At 42.3% G+C, this 22,346-nt stretch overlaps 1 protein-coding gene across 4 annotated transcripts in view; it reads right to left on the reverse strand.

Annotated features, from left to right (window-relative positions):
• Positions 1-22,337, reverse strand: part of LOC6607665 (phosphofurin acidic cluster sorting protein 2) — a 34,198-nt gene extending 11,861 nt beyond the window's left edge. The window contains exons 1-4 of one of the 4 annotated variants that reach the window (XM_032720928.1): positions 22,233-22,337; positions 21,008-21,387; positions 3,904-4,242; positions 3,590-3,837 (exon numbers count right to left, since the gene is read on the reverse strand). In XM_032720928.1, coding sequence (XP_032576819.1) covers positions 3,590-3,837; positions 3,904-4,242; positions 21,008-21,282 — 862 coding nt within the window. In that variant the 5' untranslated portion in view covers positions 21,283-21,387; positions 22,233-22,337. Of the gene's footprint in view, positions 1-3,589; positions 3,838-3,903; positions 4,243-21,007; positions 22,206-22,232 lie in introns of those variants that run through there. The other 3 variants (XM_032720927.1, XM_002032394.2, XM_032720929.1) reach the window with 3 other exon arrangements.
• Between the last annotated feature and the right edge of the window lie 9 nt (positions 22,338-22,346).

Here is a 22,346-nt window from a genome sequence, read left to right on the forward strand (position 1 = left end):
CAAACCATTAGCCATGTTTAGACTGTTACAGCAGCCATCAAATAATCTCTTACATTTTTACAATGTTCGAGCTGAAATATTAAAAAAATAAATGTGTTATTGCAGAAACACAATACACCCTTGAACCAAGCATCCAAGTGCCGGGTAAACAAGCCAAGAGGAATAGCAAAACTGGCACAGAAAGGCAATACATTGGTTTGACCTTGGCCAGCACACGAATCTTTTCATTAGCTGACAGCCAATGGGGCGGCCAAGTGGGTGGAGGTGGGTGGTTTGGAGGTCGGAGGCTGAAAAGATGATAACCAGAAAGGGGAAAAGCAGCAACAGCAGCAGCAGCAGCAGCAGCAGCGTGGAAGTGAACAATGTGGATACTCTCGACATAATTTACGCATTTCGCCATTAACCACTCAATGGTTGGGGTGCGCAAAAAGCAGTGAGTTTGTTGGAGTGTGGGGTAAACGGGCGGTAGAACACTATATACATATAGGGGTGGCTGTACGGTCATTAGAGGCGCAATACAGCCTCCCTATCACCCATTCCATTCCATCCCTCTCCTCGTGCCATGACACTTCTGCACAACGTTTATCTCTGGCACTCAAGGACAAATGACTTAATTCCTGTCGTTGTGGCAACAGCACAGGGGGAAAAAAAAGAGAAAAGCTGTCGGAGCTGTCATCAACAGGAGCTTCATAAGAACGAGAATACGCTGAAGACGGGAAGGTTCAGCAGGATGTGGGAGTGGCATTATCCTCTACATAAATTATAAGCCCTTAATCGAAGGGAATAGGCGGCACACAGATGATGGGGCAGGAATCACAAGTTTTTTGATTGATTCGCCTTCGGCCTTGCGAGTTATTTATGGACTTCATTAGGCAAACATCCAAGGGCGACGAATTAAGATGACCAGCCAACAAGAAGTGATTAAAAACGCAAATATAGCACATGTTAGAAATTATTAAATATTGCTCACCAATGGTAAACGGAGCTGTTTCTATTCGTAGTTGATACCACGAGTGTTATTGCCATGAAAAATTAATGAGCCGAACACTCCGATTAAAACACTCATAAAACATTTATGAGTACTTAACCGGCAGAACGTACATATATATATGTATATATTCCTTACAGTCCTCTGAATTTTTCGTAAACTAGGGTACTGTGCTACCAATTTACACAGGGCTCTTGTTTTTCGGTTTGCAGGCAGGCCCACAGTTTAAGCCCGTTATGGCCATGGAATATTCATCATGCCAACACCCCGCTTAAAAGTCCACCCAGAAAACAAGTTCCGCTGCTCTTGCTGCTCGCTGAAGGAGCGTCCGTTCGACTGCTAATGCTGCCTGGCTCGGCATGGCACCTGCGGGCATGGATGCGAACGGGTGTGGGACTGTCAGTGGTTGCTAGTGGGTGGGTGGGTCTGACTGGACGAGGCGGAGTGTGGGTGGTGGGTCGATGGGCGGAACGGGTCGAGGTGCGTCGGTCGGGGCATATTCAACAAGCAGCGACCGCCCTGCGGCAATCAGGCCCCACACCCAACCCACACCGAAAATATATATATATATACCATTAGTTCCATATTGTCAACAGAATGGTTGCAAATTGGTTTATTTACTTGAGTGAATCGAGGTGAAACAGATATAAAGGAGATATCCTATGAAATTAAAGTTTGAAAAAGTGTAATACTGAATAATTTTATAACTAATTTTCGACCAGTGCACATGTTTGGCGTTTTTCCACCGCTGAACGCTATCCGCTACCAAAAACAAGAACCGAGTGCCATCAGCAGCGTTTTTGGAGGCCGGACCGCATAAAGAGAAAATCAATACACCAAATTGAGGTTGAGGCAAAAAGGTTTTCCTCGCATTGCCCAATGCTCTCTGTTCTGCTTTTGAATTCCATTTTTGCAAATTAGAAAGCGAGACCCAGAGCTGTCTGTACCCAACTCCCCACCAACCCCTACCCCCTTTTGGCCATAACTAAGTTCATTTAGCTCGGGTTCAAGTTCTGACCCTCAGTGTATATGGGTCTGACTGTCACTGCCAAACGAAGTGAACGGATTGAACGCGCGCACGGGAGCCAAATTCTCGAACCTTGGCCCCGTGCCAAGTGGCCAGCGAGTAGCGAACTTCTGATGGCCACCAGTCGAGTCGTTCATCGTACCCTGGCCACGGGTAGGGATTCCCCAGCCAATCCTCTGCAGCGCCAAATGAACAGTGACAACGGCATGATTAATGGCAAATGGAGTTGATTTACAGTTCTGAGTTTTGAAGGGAAAGTAAGTTGGGGCTGTGAATATATCCTATTCTAGTTCGATTTTTAAAGCGAAGTACTTGAGTCTACAAATTGAAAGGGTGAGTGAAGAAGTTGTTTAGCCAAGTAATTAACTTAGAAAACACTTTAACAAACTAATGATACCCTTTCAAAGGGAATATTTATGTAATGCTTTTGGTTTGGCATCCTCCATGTCAGCAATTAGTTTGCCATCAGAAGCTGCAAAAGTTTGAACCGGAAAATCACGTTGCACAGATTCAATTTTGCATGTCATACATATTTCATCAGCCCGGCCTGGTTAGAGCTGAGCGTGGAGGTTTGACCTTTACCTTTACCTTGGCCCTGACCGAGTGACGTGAGAACACTGCAAAATCCCTCTATACCATCATGCCATGCCATCCACCCGAAGAAGGGCTCAACAGCTTAACTACTTTCACAGGAGCACTCGGTGCCCTTTTGGAACTCATCTCAAATGGCCACTCCTTGTAGACCCTTTTCTTCCCTTCGCCTTCGCCATCCCCTTCCCCTTACTCTTTTATTTTTGTAGGGCCACCAGATGTTGCCGATGGGAAACCGCATGGTAAATGAGTTTTCCACTCGCTCAACGCTATTTTCATAATTGAATTTCCTCTCGACGGAGCTCGCTCTATTCGGTTCGCACGCCATTCTCTTGTCAAACAGAAATAGCTGAAAAATAATTTCAATTAGATTGCCATGGATGAGGCTTCTGTTGTTGCCATGTGGGGGCCTACTATTCGCAGCCATGGGGAAATTCATGGCATAAATTCTGAAATGCGTGCGCTGACGTCACTCGTGGGCACCTCGTAGTGCTCCTCCTACAACGCCCATCTCGTCCTCGTCCCCCTTGAATTGTTTCACAAGCAATTACCATAAACATCAGCTCAAATTGGGAGCATCATCTGATCTCGGGACAGCCACTCATCCGTCATGGAGTGGTGGAGCAGTCGCTGCGCTCCAATCTCCTGCCACCTCCACATCCCCACTTGGGTCATTAATTGCCCAGTTTGCGTCATTAGCACTTCTCTAATCTGGACTGGGCCTGAGTTCTGGGCCTGCGACTCGTGGGTCCATTTATTTGTGTTTTATGGATTTACCAATAAATTCTTTAGCACAGTCCGTTTCAGGGAATGCTCATCAGTGTGAATGTGCCCATCAAGCATGTGACATTAGTCATGGGACAGTTAACCGAAAAGTATGAACTTTGGAATCGTTTGCATAGTCAAATGAACTTGGGATATCTGCTCATCCGAATTCAGTTCCTTGCGATACTTAAACCAGCTTAGACTATTTTCAAACTCACCTGCCAGCAGGACGCTGTTGTTGTTCTTATTGTCATGGTCAACTGGAATGGAAGAAACGCGCTCTGCTCGCAGACAGGCAACCACGGTGCCCGGTCTGCCATTCTTCCCGGAAGCGGTGAGCTCGATGATCATGTCCATCGATTTCTGGAGCACAGCGTCCATGCGAATGATGCCCTCGGCCAGCGTTTTATAGCCCAAAATGGTGCGTGATTTGTATTTTTTGCGGCGTTGCAGCAAAATAACCAGTCTGCGGATGACAAGGAGAACATATAAGAAATACAAAGGATATTTTTTGAGTAATGGCAACACCCACCTATTGCCATCTCTCTTGATAAAGTGCGGATACTGCAGACTGAAGTGCAAGTCCAGCTCGGTTTCCGTCAAGGGCACAGCCATGCCCAGTCCGCCTCCAGTGCCCACACTACCCGGTGTGCCACCACCACCACCACCGCTACCAGCTCCTCCGCCCACCGACATCGGCGAGTTGCCCTGCAGGGAGGCGGATGAAGTCAGGGCCATGCCGTTGATGGGAATCTCGTGGCTGCGCAGCGTTCTCTTGGAGCTCTGCATCTTCACCGCCAGCGATAAGGAGGTGGTGTCACCGGGCAGCGGAGTCAAGATGGACAGACGTGTTATTGTCAGCGAACAGAGTCTGAAAAATGCAAAGGGGCAGACATCCTGGATTAGTATTAAATCGATAAAGTAAAAGGGGAAAAGGAGATAGTAGTGCTATTGAGTTTGCAGTGAGGTTTAAAGAGTAGCACCATTAGAATTCAATCCATATGCACCATCTGAGGTAACCCTCAAAAAACATGTTGCAAGCAAAGATGGCCAAAAATAAAAAAGGAATAAAATATATAGACCTCGTTAAATGCATTTCCAATGCACTGAACAATCGATCATCAAAATCTAAGCGAAAAAAAAAAAACAATTTCACGCCAAGAGATTTTGCGATGCAAGGCCTGGAAAGCGATGCAGAAAAATCAAAAGTAAAATGCAATCAAGTAGAAAACAAAAATTTTGTATAATGGAAACCGAAGGAAAAGCAAATGAAAATGGAGAAAAACACATGCATGTGCCGAATTGAGTTCGATGAAGATTGAGTGCAGTTGAAAGACATTAAAATTAAAGTTTTCTCTCGTGCGATTTTCAAAGGAAATAAACCGCTCTCATTTTGAGCAATATATAACTAAGCCATAAAGGAAATTGGATTTCATTTTTCGTTTTCAGTTTTTCGTTTTTCTTTTTTTTTTTCGCACTGTCACAAAGCAGCCAGTCGGGCAACCCGACAGAAATCTCATTTTTAAACGTTTTTGGCAGCACAAGACAAAATCCAGATGAGTATAAATAATTTATTTCCTGATAAATTTCTGCTCGGTAATGCCCCTCGCCGTGCAGGAGATTAAGCACTCCGGACATCTTTTGTTGGACCCGCTCACTGCTCACTCATCATCTGCTCAAATCAGCGAGGATGGACGAGGCCGTTGGGTGGAGTTGGGTGATCTTGGAGCACGGGTGCATCATCGTCATCATCGACACGATACAGTACGATAAAGATATCCGGCTTGGTGGGGTGTGAAAGATATGCAAATGGAGCTGACTAAGCAGACAGCCGGCGGATGACTCGACAATGGACAATAATTGGACGCCCGATGGGCGATGGACTGATGCAGATGGTGGCCGGGATCAGGTCGAAATTATGGCCAGCCATTGATTGCCGGACAATGGCAGTCGCTTATTGAATTCCCTTGACCACCACCCATCATCAGCGAAACAGAGTAAATAAATTTAAATACGCTATTCAAAAGGCTACAATACAACTATTTTAAATGATGTAAGCTTATTATAAAATATGTACCTCAATGGAAAATTCAAAAGCAGCATAGTATTTAGTTAGTTTAGTTTAGTTGATTTATTATACCATTTTCTTGCTGTACAACTGCAAAATGAAAGCGCTTGGAATGGAATGTACGAATGCGTAGTCGTCGGCAACGCGCAATTAATTTCTTAATTAATAATTCAAAACATTCGTTTTGTTGCCCCATGCAAATTTCATTACGGGAGGGGGATGGAACGAGGTGGTCACTGGGTGACGGGATGGGGACAACACTTATAAGGCAAGTCGAACAGACAGGCAATTCAATGACTTGGTTAATGACGTTACAAAAATAAAACGTAAACGATTCACGGAAAAAAGTGGCACAAGTCTATCAGCAAGGTGAATAGAAGATACTATAACAATTGATAATAAATGAACATATTACTAAACAACATTTCCCATAGCCGATGACAATTCGCGAATGGATCCTCAAATTTGTAAAAGCACCCAATAACAACCCATAAAAATCCTATTAATATTAAGTTCCTCGAACATTACGACTATATTTCCGCATTTGGACAGCTCTTTCCAAGTGGCATAAATAAATCACCAAACCTATCACGTAGATCATATAGTATTTCATAAATAACTATCAAATGTGATCAGCATTTGAAATGAGTTTTCGATAGAATCGGAAAAGAACACTGGTTTCCATTCAATTTGATTTGCGTGCACTTGACATGGCATGTTCGCATTGTTTGTTAAAAATAAGTTGACATTTTATTGTTGTTCCCGACGACTTGGGTGTATTTTTAAATGTTTATAAGAAATCGAGGGGCGCGTTTCGCTTGTTCTCGTCGCCTTTACATTATTCGATTTTGCTTTTGATTTGAGTTTATTTGGCTTCATTGCATTTGATATTTGTTTTCGTCTGGGCAATGTCATTGACTGGTCGAGTTTGAAAAGCAAACAAAGCTACGTCTTTAGGTTTAAACTTGTGGCTTCCCTGAGTTTTACTTTTATTTTGGCATTACGTTTCTGACCATTATTTTCTTATTTATTTATTTTTTTTTTGGTGCTGTGTTCATGAATGACACACGTCGAATGCTGCCGGAAAGCATTTTTTTATATATTCCTGTTGCCTTTATTCGCGTCTTTATCTCCCTGAGTACCTCCTCGTCCCGTCATCCCCGACTATCCAATCTTTTCTTTCCAGTTCATCGTACCCAAGTCGCCAACAATGTTTTCTTTGTTGGGTAGGAGCTTTGATAAATGACCAATTGAGGTAGCGGACAACGGACATTAGACATGAATATGAATTATGGCCTAGGGGATTGATTGGCTGATCCATGGGGATAATCCAATCTTCGCTGTAGTAGCAAACTACTGAGAAGAGCACAAAAAACGCCGTAATAAGTTGACTTAATTGGAAATCAGACCAATTACCCGGTTAAGCACTCGACAAGAGTCGTGGTATTAATTACTTAATCATCCACTATAGGTACACATATAAATAGAGTGCGATAGCGGGCGTGAACTTGATAAGCTTTAGCACCCACTTTTCATGGCACAAATAAAATATGAAATAATGGAAATTGAAACTGATTAGTGCAGAAAAAAAAGAGGGGGGAAAAATGAGCGAAATGAAAATGCTACATAAAAACAAATTGAGTCCGCAAATCGCCTCAATCAAAGTGAGGAGCGTATAAGCAAGACGGACATAGACAGCAGAAAGAGACGGAAACTGTGTCACTGGCGCAAGAATCGAGATGAAGAAAGAGAGGGCATCACATCGCACTGATCTTCCTCCGCCGGTCCAGAGTCTCAATAAAGACTAAATATTTTGCTTGACATTTTCGAGTGTGTTCGCATAAATGTGAATTTATGTTGATGAATGGCTGCTCATTGTCCCAGTAATTTAGCAACAAAATTCACAAAAATAATGCTGCAACTTTAGTGAAACTATTCACAATTCATAACATAATTCGGATCTAATGCAAAGAGGGAAAAGTTTGAACAATAATGTTAAAGCATCAGAACAATTATAGGGGAGTGAGTAACATAATCACATTGCGAGTGCTACAGATATCCGTGCGGTCATCACAGGTTATGTGGGAATGTGTGATGTGATCCGTAAGTAGCACCTTTGACAACAATTCCGGTAATAAAACGACACTGGTCGCAAAAACGTTGCCTCAGGTTGCGTGATCGCGTTCATCACCCTCGCTCATCCTCCGTTTAGCTCGCTGTGCTATTTTCCATTTTCATTTCCATTTTTGCTTTCTCGTTGATTAGCTGTTGTAAGTTGCGAGTTGCCGTGGGGCGACTGTTAACACCCCCAGACAAACGGACAAACTGTCGGACAAACGGACAGATAGGCAAAACCGACTGAAATACCGACTTTAACTGGCTATTTTGTTAACATGTTAATTTGCAGTTTTGTTTCCGCCGCTAACTTATCCGTAGATTCGCGTGCGACCAGTTACTGCGATGGGATGACGGGATGATGTGCGCATGTATGATATGATTCACAATGATAGTCACCGCCATGGGGGCGACTCGTCGTGGATGGCTCAACTGCCGCCAGAGAGCCGTATGCAAATTGCACTTTGCATTTCCTGCAGCGACGACAAGTGCCTGGCTTGCGTAGACAACAAAGACTTGACTTGACCACCATACGGATCGGGCCGGAGACAAAGCGAGACCTGGCTGGGATAGTCGCCCCGTTCCAAGGACAGCAGGCCCCTACGGTCGCATTCACTGACAAGATGTCAAGCTGCGAAAGAGCCCGTCAAATCAGCAAATCGCTGCCGTACGATTATAACCACAAGTGGGTAAACCAGTATGGGGCCACGGGTCGAATGAGTTATACCCACGAGTGACACACGGCGTATGAGTGATGCATGTGAAAAACAGTCACTTCTAGGTGAAAGAAATTACATCATGTTTTCTAAGGAAAAAAAATGCATGCATATTTAGTTTTGTGCTCTGCTATGCCAGTATCTTTTAAATGATTATTAATTAGCGATTACACAGAAGAACACACCCAAATGCTCCAGGGTATTGCCAAAACTCGAACTCATCTACGGCCGCCATCAGTTAAGCTAGTTTATGTCATTTTGTCGCGACTTATAGGCAACTTTTACGGTCTCATTTAGGCGTGTTTTATTCGTTGTCCTTTCTTTTTATATATATATTTTTTTTTTTTTGCATTTCCATTTCGCTTGGTAGCCGTTCGGTTGAGTTTCAGCAAGGATTGTGAGCATGAGTCACGGACGCGCGGGGTCTGGTTTTAGTTTAGAGCCACTGGTTAAATGAATTTGAGGCACGATACAGCCAAACCGGTTAAAACCGATGTGTGGGTGGCGCCACAGAGAGTGGCCAGAAGTGGCTGCGCGATGTTAGAGGCAGGACGATGGGGCTTCTGGGGGGCGTTTAATTAGAGGGCTCCGAAACTTTCCAGCCTAGGCATTACTTGGCGTTCGTCTGTCGCTGGCTTGGGTCATTGCATTATTGATCAACTGCATGCCGAATGCCTTGCCATCCGAAGTTTTCCGGAGTGTGAGTCTTACTTATGCATGCCAACTACTTGCCACGACACCAGAGGGCACCATTGGGTACCAGAGGGGTACTCGATCGGGGTGCTTAGTTAATTTATGCGAGAATCACGCAGGCCCTGACTGACTGGCTAGCTGACTAACTGACAAACTGACTGACTGACGGCCATAATGACAAAGTGGCAGACCGACGAACGAGACAATGCCCGGATACGGATGGAGCCCCCAAACAATGGCAACCAAAGACGAGCTGCAATTGAATTCGGAATGTTAAATGGGAATGTTTTTCGGGGACAGACCCACAGACGCAGCCACAGAGATTGCCATTGAAATTCTAATAACCGAATGTGTGGAATTTGCTATACAGACGAACAATACTCTGCACATAGTTAAAAAATTAAAAGTTAAATGTATCTGTGTACCGATATAGTTTCGTGTCTAATGTATAAAAAGCTAAGCACAAACTATCGAATTAATGGTGATATGACAGCAAAAGCTTTCCAGAAGCGAGAGTTCAGTAACCTCCCCCTCGTAGTTAACCGACCCATCCAGGAGGGTATGAAAATCGATGTAACTAGCGTTGGTAATTTGCCACAATTATCAACTAAATGGCACTTTACGTTTGCGTTCTCCAAAGTCACTATAACAACAACAACACAAAGGCGACGTCATACGGCTAAAGTGGGTGTGGCTCCTCCGCTCCTCCATATGCACCACCCCAAACCTTATCCCATGTGGGAAAAGTGCTGCAGGCCAGCTGGAAAGGTTACTCCGGTTCATTCACTCCACAGCCGTACATCGAATATGACACGAAACTTATGGTCTATCCATTATTGAGAGGTACCATAAAAAATGGAAAAAACAGAAATAGTTTAAGTGCCCGCAGCCGCAAACGCATTCTTCGTTCTTACTATAAATATTGTAAACATCGTTGAGTTTCAGCGGCGTGGAATGCAATCGATGTGTCTAAAGGCGGTACGTAATTATTTTCACACCTATTTCGTTTTTCCACTTTTAACACCTGAATCATTCATGAGTTTCGCCCCAAGGGGTTGGGTTCGCTGAATATGTGGTGTGGTTAGCTCTTGGCCCGGCGCCTTTAACCGGTGGAAAAGTGCGGAAAATGGCCAGCACAAGGCGAATGTAAGTGACCTAGGACAGGTCAGCAATAAAAGAATTATTTAACGAACAAGTGTGCAAACAAATCACAATTAAATAAATACTTATGCTAATGCTGCACTTAAGGAAACTCGATCAGATTTATATAAGATACGTTCAAGTTAGGAATTAATGCAGATATAAAGTGGTTACCACTAAAAGGTAAACCCAGTTTAATTTTTTAAAAATTCAACCCAAAAATAATCGAAATTGGGCCGAAATACAAGAAAGGGCCAATCGTTGGTCTTTAAACTGATTTTCTAAGTCAATTGGCATTGAAAATGGGGGAAAAAAATTTGATCAAATATTTGTAAAAAAAAAAAAAGTTACAAAAAATGAAAATTTTTTTAATTTTTTTTATTTTTTCAAGTTGCCTAAAAAATGATGCAATATATTACTTATGTTTTAAGCAGCATAAAAAGGCGTTTCAGACTGTTTTGGAGCCTATTTTATCTCAGTTTTGGCGAAAAACCTTTTACAAACTATGCATTTTAGTCAAAAACCGAAAAAATATGTATTTAAACATAATTTTTAAGGCATTTTAGTTCACGCCCACTTAAAGTAACAATCATTTACTTCATTTAACTGATTGCAAATTCCCTTAACATCATAAAAATGTACATGATTTGCTTGAGATACTTTCAATTCCCAGACACTTGCCGCACTTAATTGAAAACAACAATATGTGCAATAAACAATTTTCAGCTTCACTAAGTTGGCTGCTTTCTGTTGCATTTTTGCCTTTAGTACTGCCATAAGGAAGTTCATAATAAACACGAGATTGCCTGCAGTTTCTCCCCAGCTTTATAGCAACATAATATGTCCGTAATATAATTTGCTCAACTTGAAGATTTCACATATTCGCAGCAGTATCTTTATATTTTGGGTGTTTGCACTTGAGACATAATTGGTGAGGTTATGACGTGGCCTTTACGAGGTAATTAGCTGACATACAACACCATCCATATAAGCTGGTTGTGTGTGGGTTGATGAGCTCCCACTTGGCCGCATGGATGACTACCGATCGCCAAATGACTCAGTGCTTTAAATTTGAGTCTTTTATACGTTTTAAATATTTATTTAATACTTTAGCGAGCTGTTGTTCCAATTGAGCGAACGCCGCCGCCGTCTAAACTTGAATTTAACGAGCAATCGTGTGACACATTCCTCTTATTATTTATTGTTTTTATTACTCGAACATATTCCATGTCGTCGCACAATTCGTTAATGACCCATATATCATATGACCCGCTCAGTCTCGGCCACAACTCGATTTTTCTCAATTTTCCCTTTATTTCCCCGCCGCCAACGAGCATTACTGCGGCTTCAGATTGGCTTCGACTTCATGGTTAGAAAAGCAATTTGCCAATGCCATTCGATTGATTGCATAAGGTATTGATGCCATAAGCCGATCAAATCCATCAAAAGCACTCGCCGTCGTCTCCGAATCCTCAAGAGGGTTCGAAATACATATATGCGAAACATAAAAATAAACGCAACTTATCCTTTTTTTTCTTTGTTCATTCATCAGAAGATGCTTTTATCAAAATAAGTAAATATTGCCACATCTGAATCTGATAAACTGTGTCAAAAAGCACCGCAAAAGTTCATAAATATTCAGGACAAATATTATAACAATCCCAAATGTGTAATAAATTAAACCACACTATGCTGACGCAAATTGTTTTATTTTTGAAACGCCTATATTATGTGTGTTATAAATACATTTGAAATGTCTTCAGCTTGTTCCGCCCTCTGAAAATCAAAACCAAACCCAAGCAAAAGCCAAAGAAACTGGCATTTATCCCCAAGAGAATGGACAAGTTGGAGGTGAAGCACCAGACCAGAGGGCCGAAAGCGATTTAAACGACATTTTCCAAGAGTCAACAAAAAAGCGAACGACACCACGTTGAGTTAATAGCCCGGCGCACCCAGAATCGAGAAACTTAAAGTGTTCGCAGCTGGATAGTGTAAGGCAATCCAATAAAATTAACCAGCAACTGACACTATCTGACTGGGCAAAAAAAGGTACGATCCCACTTCCTCGGCACCCCCAATAAATCCAAAATGGACGCTGCGTGTGGTCCGCAAAAACCCAGCAGGATGTGGAAGCCAACAACGGCAGCACCTCCCAACTTGTTTGGCCGCCCATTTCTCACTTTAATTGCATTTTTCTGGCCAATATTTTAGTTTACAGTGTGTTGTAGTACGAGTGTTACAACCGCAAACACAGAATTCCTTTCTGGGAAATTGGGTAATCAAATTGCGATGACTTGTAAATTCGTAATCTATTTCAATTAAATTAAGAGATGCAACATCAGAGAGATAGTTATCTTTTGAATTCCTGCCAAATTAGTTTAGTTATTCTATCTTATAATAGATAAGTTTGAGTTCAATGACATTTTATTTTCTAGAAAACCCATCGAAGTAATATGTGTTCAACCTACAATATAAATTCTTTTAATCTCAGAATACGGTTCGTTTCGTCGAAAACGCACTGTACATATATCCATAAAATTAAAATTATGATCTGTTAGAGCGTGCTCGGACTTATGAATACTTGGCTCTTGTTTACTCTCGCCTATAAATGTGAGATAGATACACAGACGGCGATCTATATGTAGGCATAATGCCACAAGATATAAACAATGAAAGCCTTTTGTTTATATCACGCACCCACAAAATGAAGAATTCCTCAGAGATATTCAATTTTTTAATTGCCAAAGGCTAAATAAGTATAAGTAGGTTGAAATGCTCCGACATTCCATAGAGTGTTAATCATGGCGATTTGCGAGCCAGTGAAATGGGAATTACCCAATTGATGAGTCAGTTTAAGTAAAATATCTAAGCTTCTCCAATCTTTAAAAGCGGAAAGTTGTAATGATATCAAATTTAAAAATTCTCAAAGTATTTCGACTTTCAATTATAATTTCTCGTTAACGGCAGAAGATTACACAAATCGGTTTAAATACTTTGTTGCCAAGTAAGGGCCAAGTCAAAAGCCAAAGTTGCTCAGCAGCTTCTACGTAGGAAGAATTAAGCTCGAGCAGAAGTCGCAACCGCAACCACCGACCGCCCAAACCCCACCAGTACCCCACCAGCCCCCAAAAACCACCCGCAACCCTGCGGCTCAGCCACAAACTGTGTCAAGTGACTCGCAGTGAAGCTGCCACTCGGCTGCTTGCTACTCTTAAACCGCTGGCCCGGTCCCCCTTTTTAGTTAAAGTTCAACATTGGCAAAGTTTTTATGTTAATACGCAAACTATAAACGACTTTCCTTCGTATTTATTAATGAGAATATGAGAATATCATCCGCCGGAATTCGTGTCAAGCGGCACTTAAATAACCAGCCAGTCCGGTCAGGTCGCTCCAATTCCATAATTGTCGCAAAAGTGCCAGCAAATTGTTCAAAAAGCTATTTCAACAACATATATATTTTTTGGCCACGAATTTGGCGAAAGAAACCCGAAAATAGATATAATGAAACCTTTCACTTTCGAATTGCGGCTTTCTTCCAGTGACTCACTCGATAATCACTTTTGCAGTTTGCCGGCACGAGACCAAACCAACTAGTTAAATCCAATTTCGAGCAGAGATCTTTGGATGACCGACCCTCACCGCTGTCGAATCGATTCACACTTTCGGCTTAATCAATGTGTTTTGCCTTTGCATTTTATCGCATTTTGGGCTAACAACTTTGGCCAACATCCGATCATACGCATACGTAATACAAAGGTGAGTCTGTCTGAATGGGATTACCGCATAGAGAAGGGTCGTTAATGGGTTAATTGAGGACCGATTTGCTGCCGGTGTCTGATAAGCCATCACATACATTATTTGATGGCTTTATCAGCCATTTGATTCGCTTAGATGTAGTCGATACTATTGGATATTAAGTGAATGGGTGTGTTACTACCAACACTCCATTATATTTTTGTGGGCTCAAGTCTTTTACATCACTATCTAAAAACTGGCAAAGCATTGTTATGTATTTGTTATATTATTTTTTTCATTAACACAAGACACAAGCGTGTGAATAATGTGTGTTTGAAAATATTTCAATTTATGAGCATCTACCACCACATTTTATAATTAATAAAAGTAAATTATTAATCATGTTTTAGTTAACTATTGATTTTGTATGCGAATGCGTCAGTTATAATACATCATATACAATCGATATTTTCACTAGAGTCAGGGGTTTTGTTAAATAATTAAAAAACCCCAACTTTATCTAATAGATTAGACTATCTCAGCCCATCAATTGTTTTACATTTAGTTAGATTAGTTGATTTTGGAGCTTTGTTAACCCCATTAGAATCCAGCTTTCAATATCTTCTAAATCTTTCCTTAATGCCACATATGTATGTATCTGTTGGCCCGTTTAGAGCCAAAATGAAATGCTGGGTCAACAGCTTATAATGCATGGAAAGAACGGCTTGGGAACCGCACACAAATCTCCCTAACATGGCCATTTCATGGCCAGCGGAGGAAACCAAACCACTCCACCAGGTGGAGCAACTTTCAATGTTTTCATTCTCTCCGTGCCCAAAACCTGCCCCGCCAACGCCTGGCTCTTTGCCTTTCTGCCTTCCTAGACGACGTACTTTGTATGCTAATAAATTGCACTTTTATGAACAGCTTTCGATGGGAGGCACTATCTACAGCTAGGTGCTAGTGCACACACAGTAGAGCTTCCATTTGCCCAACTTCCTTTCTGATTAAGAATTTTCTGAAAGAATTTGAAGTGTAAGGGTCTCCAATTTCTTTCAACAAAATCGAGAATATGCAACTTAATAGTTTACAAAATGTTTATGTTAGTAAATTCCATCAAATTCCATACCATTTCAACATAAACCTAAACGCAGGAAATCGATCCACCCAGCTTTTAAGTAATACATACGTATATGTGCAAAGATAGGAATCGTCTGGAGGAGACTTCCCTGTGCCGGAGCACATGCAGATCGAAGGCGGGGATGAAGGTACAACTGGGGGTATGGAGGCGAACGATTTATGCAGCTGACATCCGTAGCTCGTTTGGACTGTCTGCTTTTGGCCAGCATGGAACCTGGAACTTGGAACTTGGGGGAGCGGAAGTTTTCGCCAACTTGCTCGTTGTTTGCGGCTGTTATTGCAGTTGCTGCCGTCTTTGGCGTTGTTGTAGTGGCTGTAGTTGGTGTAGTTGTTGCTGCACCCGTTCGTGTTGCCGCTGTTTGCGGTGATACGGTCGTTGTTGGTGTGGCTGCAAAACTCCACTTGGGCGCAGGTTGCCGGGCGAGTCAACAAACTTGACGTTGACATGCGTGGACAATGTCGTGGTACTCCAAGTTTCCACGCTTCCATGCCAGCACCTTCGCCTTCGCCTTGGACGCGAGTGCAAACAAAAACCGAGGGGGAAATGGAAAATGGAAAATCCGGTGCAGGCAGAAGCAGTTCGACCAACACACTGGATGAGTCAACGGTCGGGAAAAGCTGGACAGGACAGGACAGGATGGCTGCCACAGCAGAAGCAACAACACTCGCCCTTTGTCGTCGAGGAAATGAATTTTGCATTGTTTGGTTTCGGGCTTGCAGCCGATTAAGAATGGATATAAAACACTTTGATTGACGACCTGACTTTTAGTTTCTAGATCTTAAACTTTGATATGATGGCAAGTATTGTAGGGGAAAATCAATAGCTTGAGTACTCCAACGCCATGGTATACTGTATAATTGATTGGAATCTAACGACTCTGTAAGTAGAAACTAACCACAATGTGGGAAACTGTCCTTAATCCCCACCTGACTTGGTCACACACACATTCTCATGGCTCGGCTGCTGGTTGATGCTGCCATACATCGAATTTAATTGACTTTCCTGCTGCACTTTTCCATCGACCCTAATGACCAGGAGATTTGCCAGCTGTGGGCATTAACACGCCACCAGCTCAACTCAACTCAAGTCGACACTCGACTTGGCTCGGGATCGCGGTTAATGCGCTTAGAGGAGAATGCCACCGCCGCCACCACCAACACCAACAACACCATCAGATGCAGGGGAGGGCATCTCGGATCTCCCCGCCTCCTCGCGCTGCACTAGAGAATTTGGGTCGAGGCCCGGCTTCTGGTCTCTGAAGGGGGGCTCTCCATCACCCGAGGGGAAAATTCGTTTGGAGGAATTTGGGTCAGAGCGCGGCGAACGCAACAGGAAATCGATTGGTTTGGGTTTTAGTTTAGGTTTTCGGTTCAATTTCGGTCTAGCCGCAACGAAACAGTTAAGAAACTCGAGTGCCTAACCACTTTCTTTTCCCTGCTCTTATCTTGTTTTCATGTATTCCTGTTCGTGTGGCAAACTGATTGCTGAGGTGATTCCCCCGCCGACAAAAAGCACTAAACTCCCACAGTGACACACCTCCACAAACACCCGCGTGCCCCACACCCGAAGACCTGAATCATCGGTCATGGCCAAAAGCACAGCTGCTGACTCGTCGCCGGTAATCTCGATGATGCACAGATGGCGTTGGGACAGCGGAAAGCAGCAGCAGCAGCAACAGCAGCAGCACCAGCAGCACACAGCACAAAGTAAATCCCATTAAAATTGCACCCAGAATCAATTCGAAAAGCTATCAGCGTAAATTGGTATACCCTGGAAAAACTAGCAACAACTGGGGTATATACAATCTAGTTTATTTAGAGACAATATTAGATATACACAGAAAGCAAAGCAAAAAGTTGTAAACTATAATGTATCTTATTGTCAAATGGTTGAATTAAGTTCCTAACCTTTTGCTAGAGGATATCTTCGCGTTGAGCAACCAAATTCTATTCGAACCAAGAGCGAACCATTCCGTTGACATAACATTTCGGCATAAACAATAAAGATAAAAAATATTGCCACTGAATGCAGGGAAATAGCCAACGGAATAGAATTCAATTTGTCAAACACAGACACCAATGCAGATGCAGATGCAGGTACAGCTGCTCAGATACAGATACACACGAAAAGATACATGTGATGCTGTGTCGATGATATTGTTTGGATTCGTGCAAAATAAAAGAACGACAGAGCCAGCAGATGAAAAAAAAAAAGTTCAAGGCTAACTTTTCGTGGGCAAACACGCGCTACAGCGAAAAAACAAAAATTCAGCCAACTGCTGTCGCTTGTCGCGCTATAAATTCTACTTATAGATACAGATACAATACCCCGTCGCTCCCCGCACCTTTAACAGCTGCCACGATCGGCCGGCAGAGATACAAATTGGACCTGGGAAATATGTCACTGACAACTTTGGCCGCATCTCTTCGGCTATTTTGGTTGGCTTTAAATTAATTTCTACTAAAAACATTGGCGCAGTTTATAAATTACACGAAAACGATGAGGAAAACATTCCTCAATGTTTATCACAAATCGAAATGCCGCAAAGCATTTCATATTTATTTATAAACAAAGAGCTGGGCACTTAAAATACAATCAGACCTGAGCAAGAAATCAAAAACAAAAAAAAATGGGAAATGGCAAAGAAAGAGTCGCATAATGGAGCCAATACCATCGATCAATCCATCATCCGACGTGCTCCACTTCCTTGGGAAAATGAAAACCATGAAATTTCCTGGTGTTAAAAATAAAGCGAAGCGAACCGCAAATAACAAATATCACAAGCAACACACAAACATCAAATTAACCGAACCTATCCCAAGTGCATTTTTATTGCGTACGCCAAATAAATGATTTGTAAATGGCTGAAATGCAATTCAATTTTCAGGTAACCAGTGAAATTAACAAACGCGCAAGCAAAACCAATTCTAGATAAGCGCCATGCAAGGCGAAAGGGGAAGGATTAGTGCCACTCAAATTTATGATAAGGCTGGCAGCAAACAGTTTGGAAAATGTTTCCGAAAAAGTGTCCTGCTGATAAAGGCACTCCAAATAATGTGGTATGTTAATAAAGATAAAGATAGGGGATACCTAATAAAATCTAGCCTTCATAGAGTTTCAATTACTTTCAGTAAATGTCAAATATTCTCAAGATCCTCAGATAAGAAATCGAGTCATATCTAAAGTGTTTGTAGAAAATTATATGAAAAAGTATTTCAATTACAAAAGTAAAACAAAGAAATTCCTCAAGAAGAACCAATCCAATTAATGGAGTGCAAAACCCTCTAGTTTTATGAGAATATTAAGTAAATTGCCGCGTATAACCGAAGATAAGGATATGGTGATTTACCTCCCTTCGCCGCATTGTTAATCAGAATGGAAAAAGTTTCATTTACTCGTATCTTCCTTCCATGAAAGTGAATTAACAGTGCGGCAATTTCTGTATTTCAGCATTGGCACACAACTTTTCCGCAACCCTCAGACCAAATCAGGCAAATTAAAACGAGATACACAGATACAAACTTTGCCAAGGATAATTTGCTACGCCTCGAACTTGAATGCATTTCAGACCCTGACATTGCCACCAAGTAAATGAGTGTGTGTGCGTGTGTTTGCCCTCTTTATTCCCTTTTCAGATTTGATTTGAATTTGATTGCTCTGACGGGTCAAGCGGAGCCGGATGAATCAGCCATTGGTCGTGTCGTCGTCAGGCAAATGCGCCGGATCAGACGGGTCACGTACGTCTGGCGACCGCAAGGAAAACTTGCGCTAATGCCGCGTGAGTCCTAATCAAAGTCTGGATATGCTCTACGTGCCGCATTCGGTCGTAGATAAAATCAACATAAAGATACAATTTGCGCAGTCGTAGGGAAACAGGGAAATAGGAAATGTGACGACACATGGTGCAGTGGCATAACTACAAATTACATTTACTTTTAGCTGCAATTAGCCAGAATGAGATTTTTAATTAGCCAACTGGAAAATATGCCGTCTTTACTGGCTTTTTTGGGCTCTGGTGAAAGTTTCCCGCTCTTCTTCACTTTTCGGGCGAAAAGTTCAAAGTTGGTGACTGAAAAATTCCCAATTTGCTTGCTTAGCTTCAGTTTCTAATTATAAGCCAGCCAAGCGAGCGCATAATTATAAACAAACAAAGCAAAACAAAGACGGAAAACTCAAACCCAAACTCGAAAAGTGTATCCCAAAGATAAAACAGAGGCGGCATCAGCGGTTTATGACCTTTCGAACAGACAAAAAAGAGCCACCAAATGTGGTGTGAGGTGCCAAACGAAGGCGAGAGGAGCCCATTTGGCCTTGGCCATCAAATATTTAGTAAATACTTTCCAAACCCGCCTCATGGTCCTTCTACACAGCGAGAAATAACAGAGAATTTGTAAATCACTTCAAACATTAAAACATCCGAAGCATATTCATCTTGTTTCAGTTTAACAGTTCACTTTACATGTATTTCATAGATTGTTCACTTGCTTAAACTTTCTTTGGAAATGGGCGTGTTCAAGGCTTTTGGCTGTTTTGATATTAATGCCAGTCTACTACTTGACCAATTTATCGCCTTGAGAACTCTTAAAATATACAAAAGCGATTAAACTCGGCCAAAAAGTGCGCCTTGCCTTGGCTAATTTCTAATTTCTGCGACGCAGTGGGGTGTCTATTATAGATTAATCTTTGTCCAGAGTCAACATCTGAGCCAAATTGGACACAGTCTGACTCATCCGGATGCAAATAGGCCGCTAATTCTTATCAGCCAGACCAGAAGAACCCCAACTAGCAGCGGCCAGATGAGATGGGGCATTACTCAGCTCGGGTTCGGGGTTACTGGGCCAAAGACATGGCACAAGACGTGTGGAATGAAAGAAAGCAAGCAAAACAATGCCGCAAAACAAACGGGTTTATTTGCGGATCGCCATTCAAAGATAGAAGCTTATCAACAGAGATTGCGAAATTATAAATTCTAGAATTTATACACCATTGGTAGGGGTTATAATAAATATTTAAAATTTCACAATACTTTTCATTATACAGCCATTATGCAGGCTGAAATTCATTGTAAATATTCCCTTGATCTTAGGTTACAACATAAATAACATGTTACTTCCTTCATTATTTCATAAGTCTTTAGTGTGCCTCACTTTAATTTCAAACCTTCCATCTTATCTCTAACATAATATTGGGTTAGGTTGGGACTTAATTGCGGTCAGATTTACTATCACGTCCAAAAATTTCGACATTGTTTTTTACTACATTTATGGTTAGAAGGGGTCAAGATCGTAAACCTTTTTTAATTTTTGTATTCCAGGAATAGTAGATTAAAATTCCCTCCCTAGCAAAGCGTATTTGAAACTTTATAAAGAGTGTAAATCATGAAATCGATTAATTTCAAAAAGTCAATCTCTTTCATAATGCACTTAAAAACTTTTTCGATTTCTTTTGCCGAGGCGAATAAATAAAAATCAGCGCTGTCCGCGGCAACAACAATACCTGTTAAATAACAGTTAGCTCAGTTGCTGCTTTTGTTAACTAAAAATAGGAACAAAACAAAACCCAATCGAACGGAAACCCCGGCACGAAACCGAATTGGCAGAAAATCAACAATAAGCTGTAAACAAACTGACGATGTGTATTATCTTTTTATCAGATGTATAACCTTTAAGTTCGTTACTTCGAGCCAACAGTAATGATAGGGTATGTTTTTGTTAAAGCTTATTTAAGCAATTAAATTTTTTAAGCAATTTTATTATTTTCAATTTATATGTATTCAATGTTAGGCTATGAAAAATATTCTTGCTTAAGCTATGTGGCAATGTGATGGCTTCCACAACAAATTAGCTATAGCGCCGACTAGTTAAGTAACAGTTACCACTCTTGTTACCTCAGTTGGCATTTTTGTGTCTTGCTTTGACAAGGCAAAGTAAAACTAAACAAAACAAAACAAAAATTGGCAAGAAACTATGCTTTTACTGTCCCTACGTCGCATTTTGTATGTACATGAGTGAAATTTGTTTACACTCACCTTGGGATGCAATTGGGCGGCGTTCGGTCCACTTCCCAGGCGGCGAATAGCTTCATGGGCACCGGTTTCTGGCTGGTGGTCATGCCTGCTCCGGCGGACAAGCCAGCCGTGCCGGATATGCCACCAGATCCGGATACTCCTCCTCCACCGCCAGAGCCGCCGCCTCCTCCGCCGCCTTGCAGGTTGAGCGGACCGCCTCCAGGGCCGCTGCCGCCGGTGCCGCTGATTACGGCAAATTTATCCACCAACTTGGACGACTTATCGACCATCTTCATGTTGTTTCTTTGCTGGTTCTCGACGAAAGGTATTTTTTTCGTGTACACGAGGTGTGTTCTAAACTGTTGTTTATGTACTTGGGGTGCACATTATTTCGATGCAAACTGGGGAATATATGTCGAGCAGGCACATAATTTTCAGATTTTCTGATAGTTTTCACAATTCAATATTTCGAAAGTTTTTTTTGTCGATTTTCTGGGTTAGCCCGCCAATACATACATACACACACGGACGCATGGACATACACGTACGTTGGGGAAGGGCGTGCCGCCGCCTTAAAAACAGAAGCGAAAAGCTGTAGTATACACAGTGAAAAACGAGGGTGGTTGGTGGGGGTGTGTTTTTCTTCTTTCTTTCGTTCTTTCTTTCTTGTTGTTGTGATGGGGCGCGCGCTGCAACTGCACTCGCACTGAATCAATATGTATGTACGCGCTGCGGAGTCTGTTGCGGATTAGACAGCTCCTCCTCTTCGGCTGCTAGCGACTCGCAATCGGAATCGGATTTGGATTCGGAACGGACTCGGAAGCTGCTGCTGCTTGTGATGCAGCTTTGGATCGCGTCGAAAGTGCCGCGAAAGAACCGTCATGCTCCAGAGTAAAAGTGCGAATGTCGCGTTATAAATCTGGCCCCAGTTCAGCTGCCTCACTCTCTCGCTCTCGCCACTCTCTCTGTATCACGTCCCAACAATAACAATGTGTGCAAATGCTATGCGCACACACACACATACGAGATTTTCGCAAATCCCCACTTCTGTGTACGCGCTTGTGACTGTGTGTGTGTGCGCGCACTTTATGCTTTGCTCTCTCTCTTGCGCGCATAAACAAAAAAGAAAACGCCACGAATTTCGGGGAGCAAGCTAAAGGCGGCACTCGCTCTCTTTCTCTTCAACACTCGCGCGCGTTTTTATCACGAGTCGATCAGAGATCAAACTGATTGGGTTATTATTTACGATTGGAGCGGTTTTCATCAAATATTTATGCGTTTCGGCACGTTTTATTGGGCAAAATGTTGCGGAGCAGCTATGTCACAGCTTCCGCTTTTTGCGATGGGAAGCGGAGCAGTG

This window comes from Drosophila sechellia, chromosome 3R (assembly GCF_004382195.2).
Source record: "Drosophila sechellia strain sech25 chromosome 3R, ASM438219v1, whole genome shotgun sequence".
Lineage (NCBI taxonomy): Eukaryota > Metazoa > Arthropoda > Insecta > Diptera > Drosophilidae > Drosophila > Drosophila sechellia.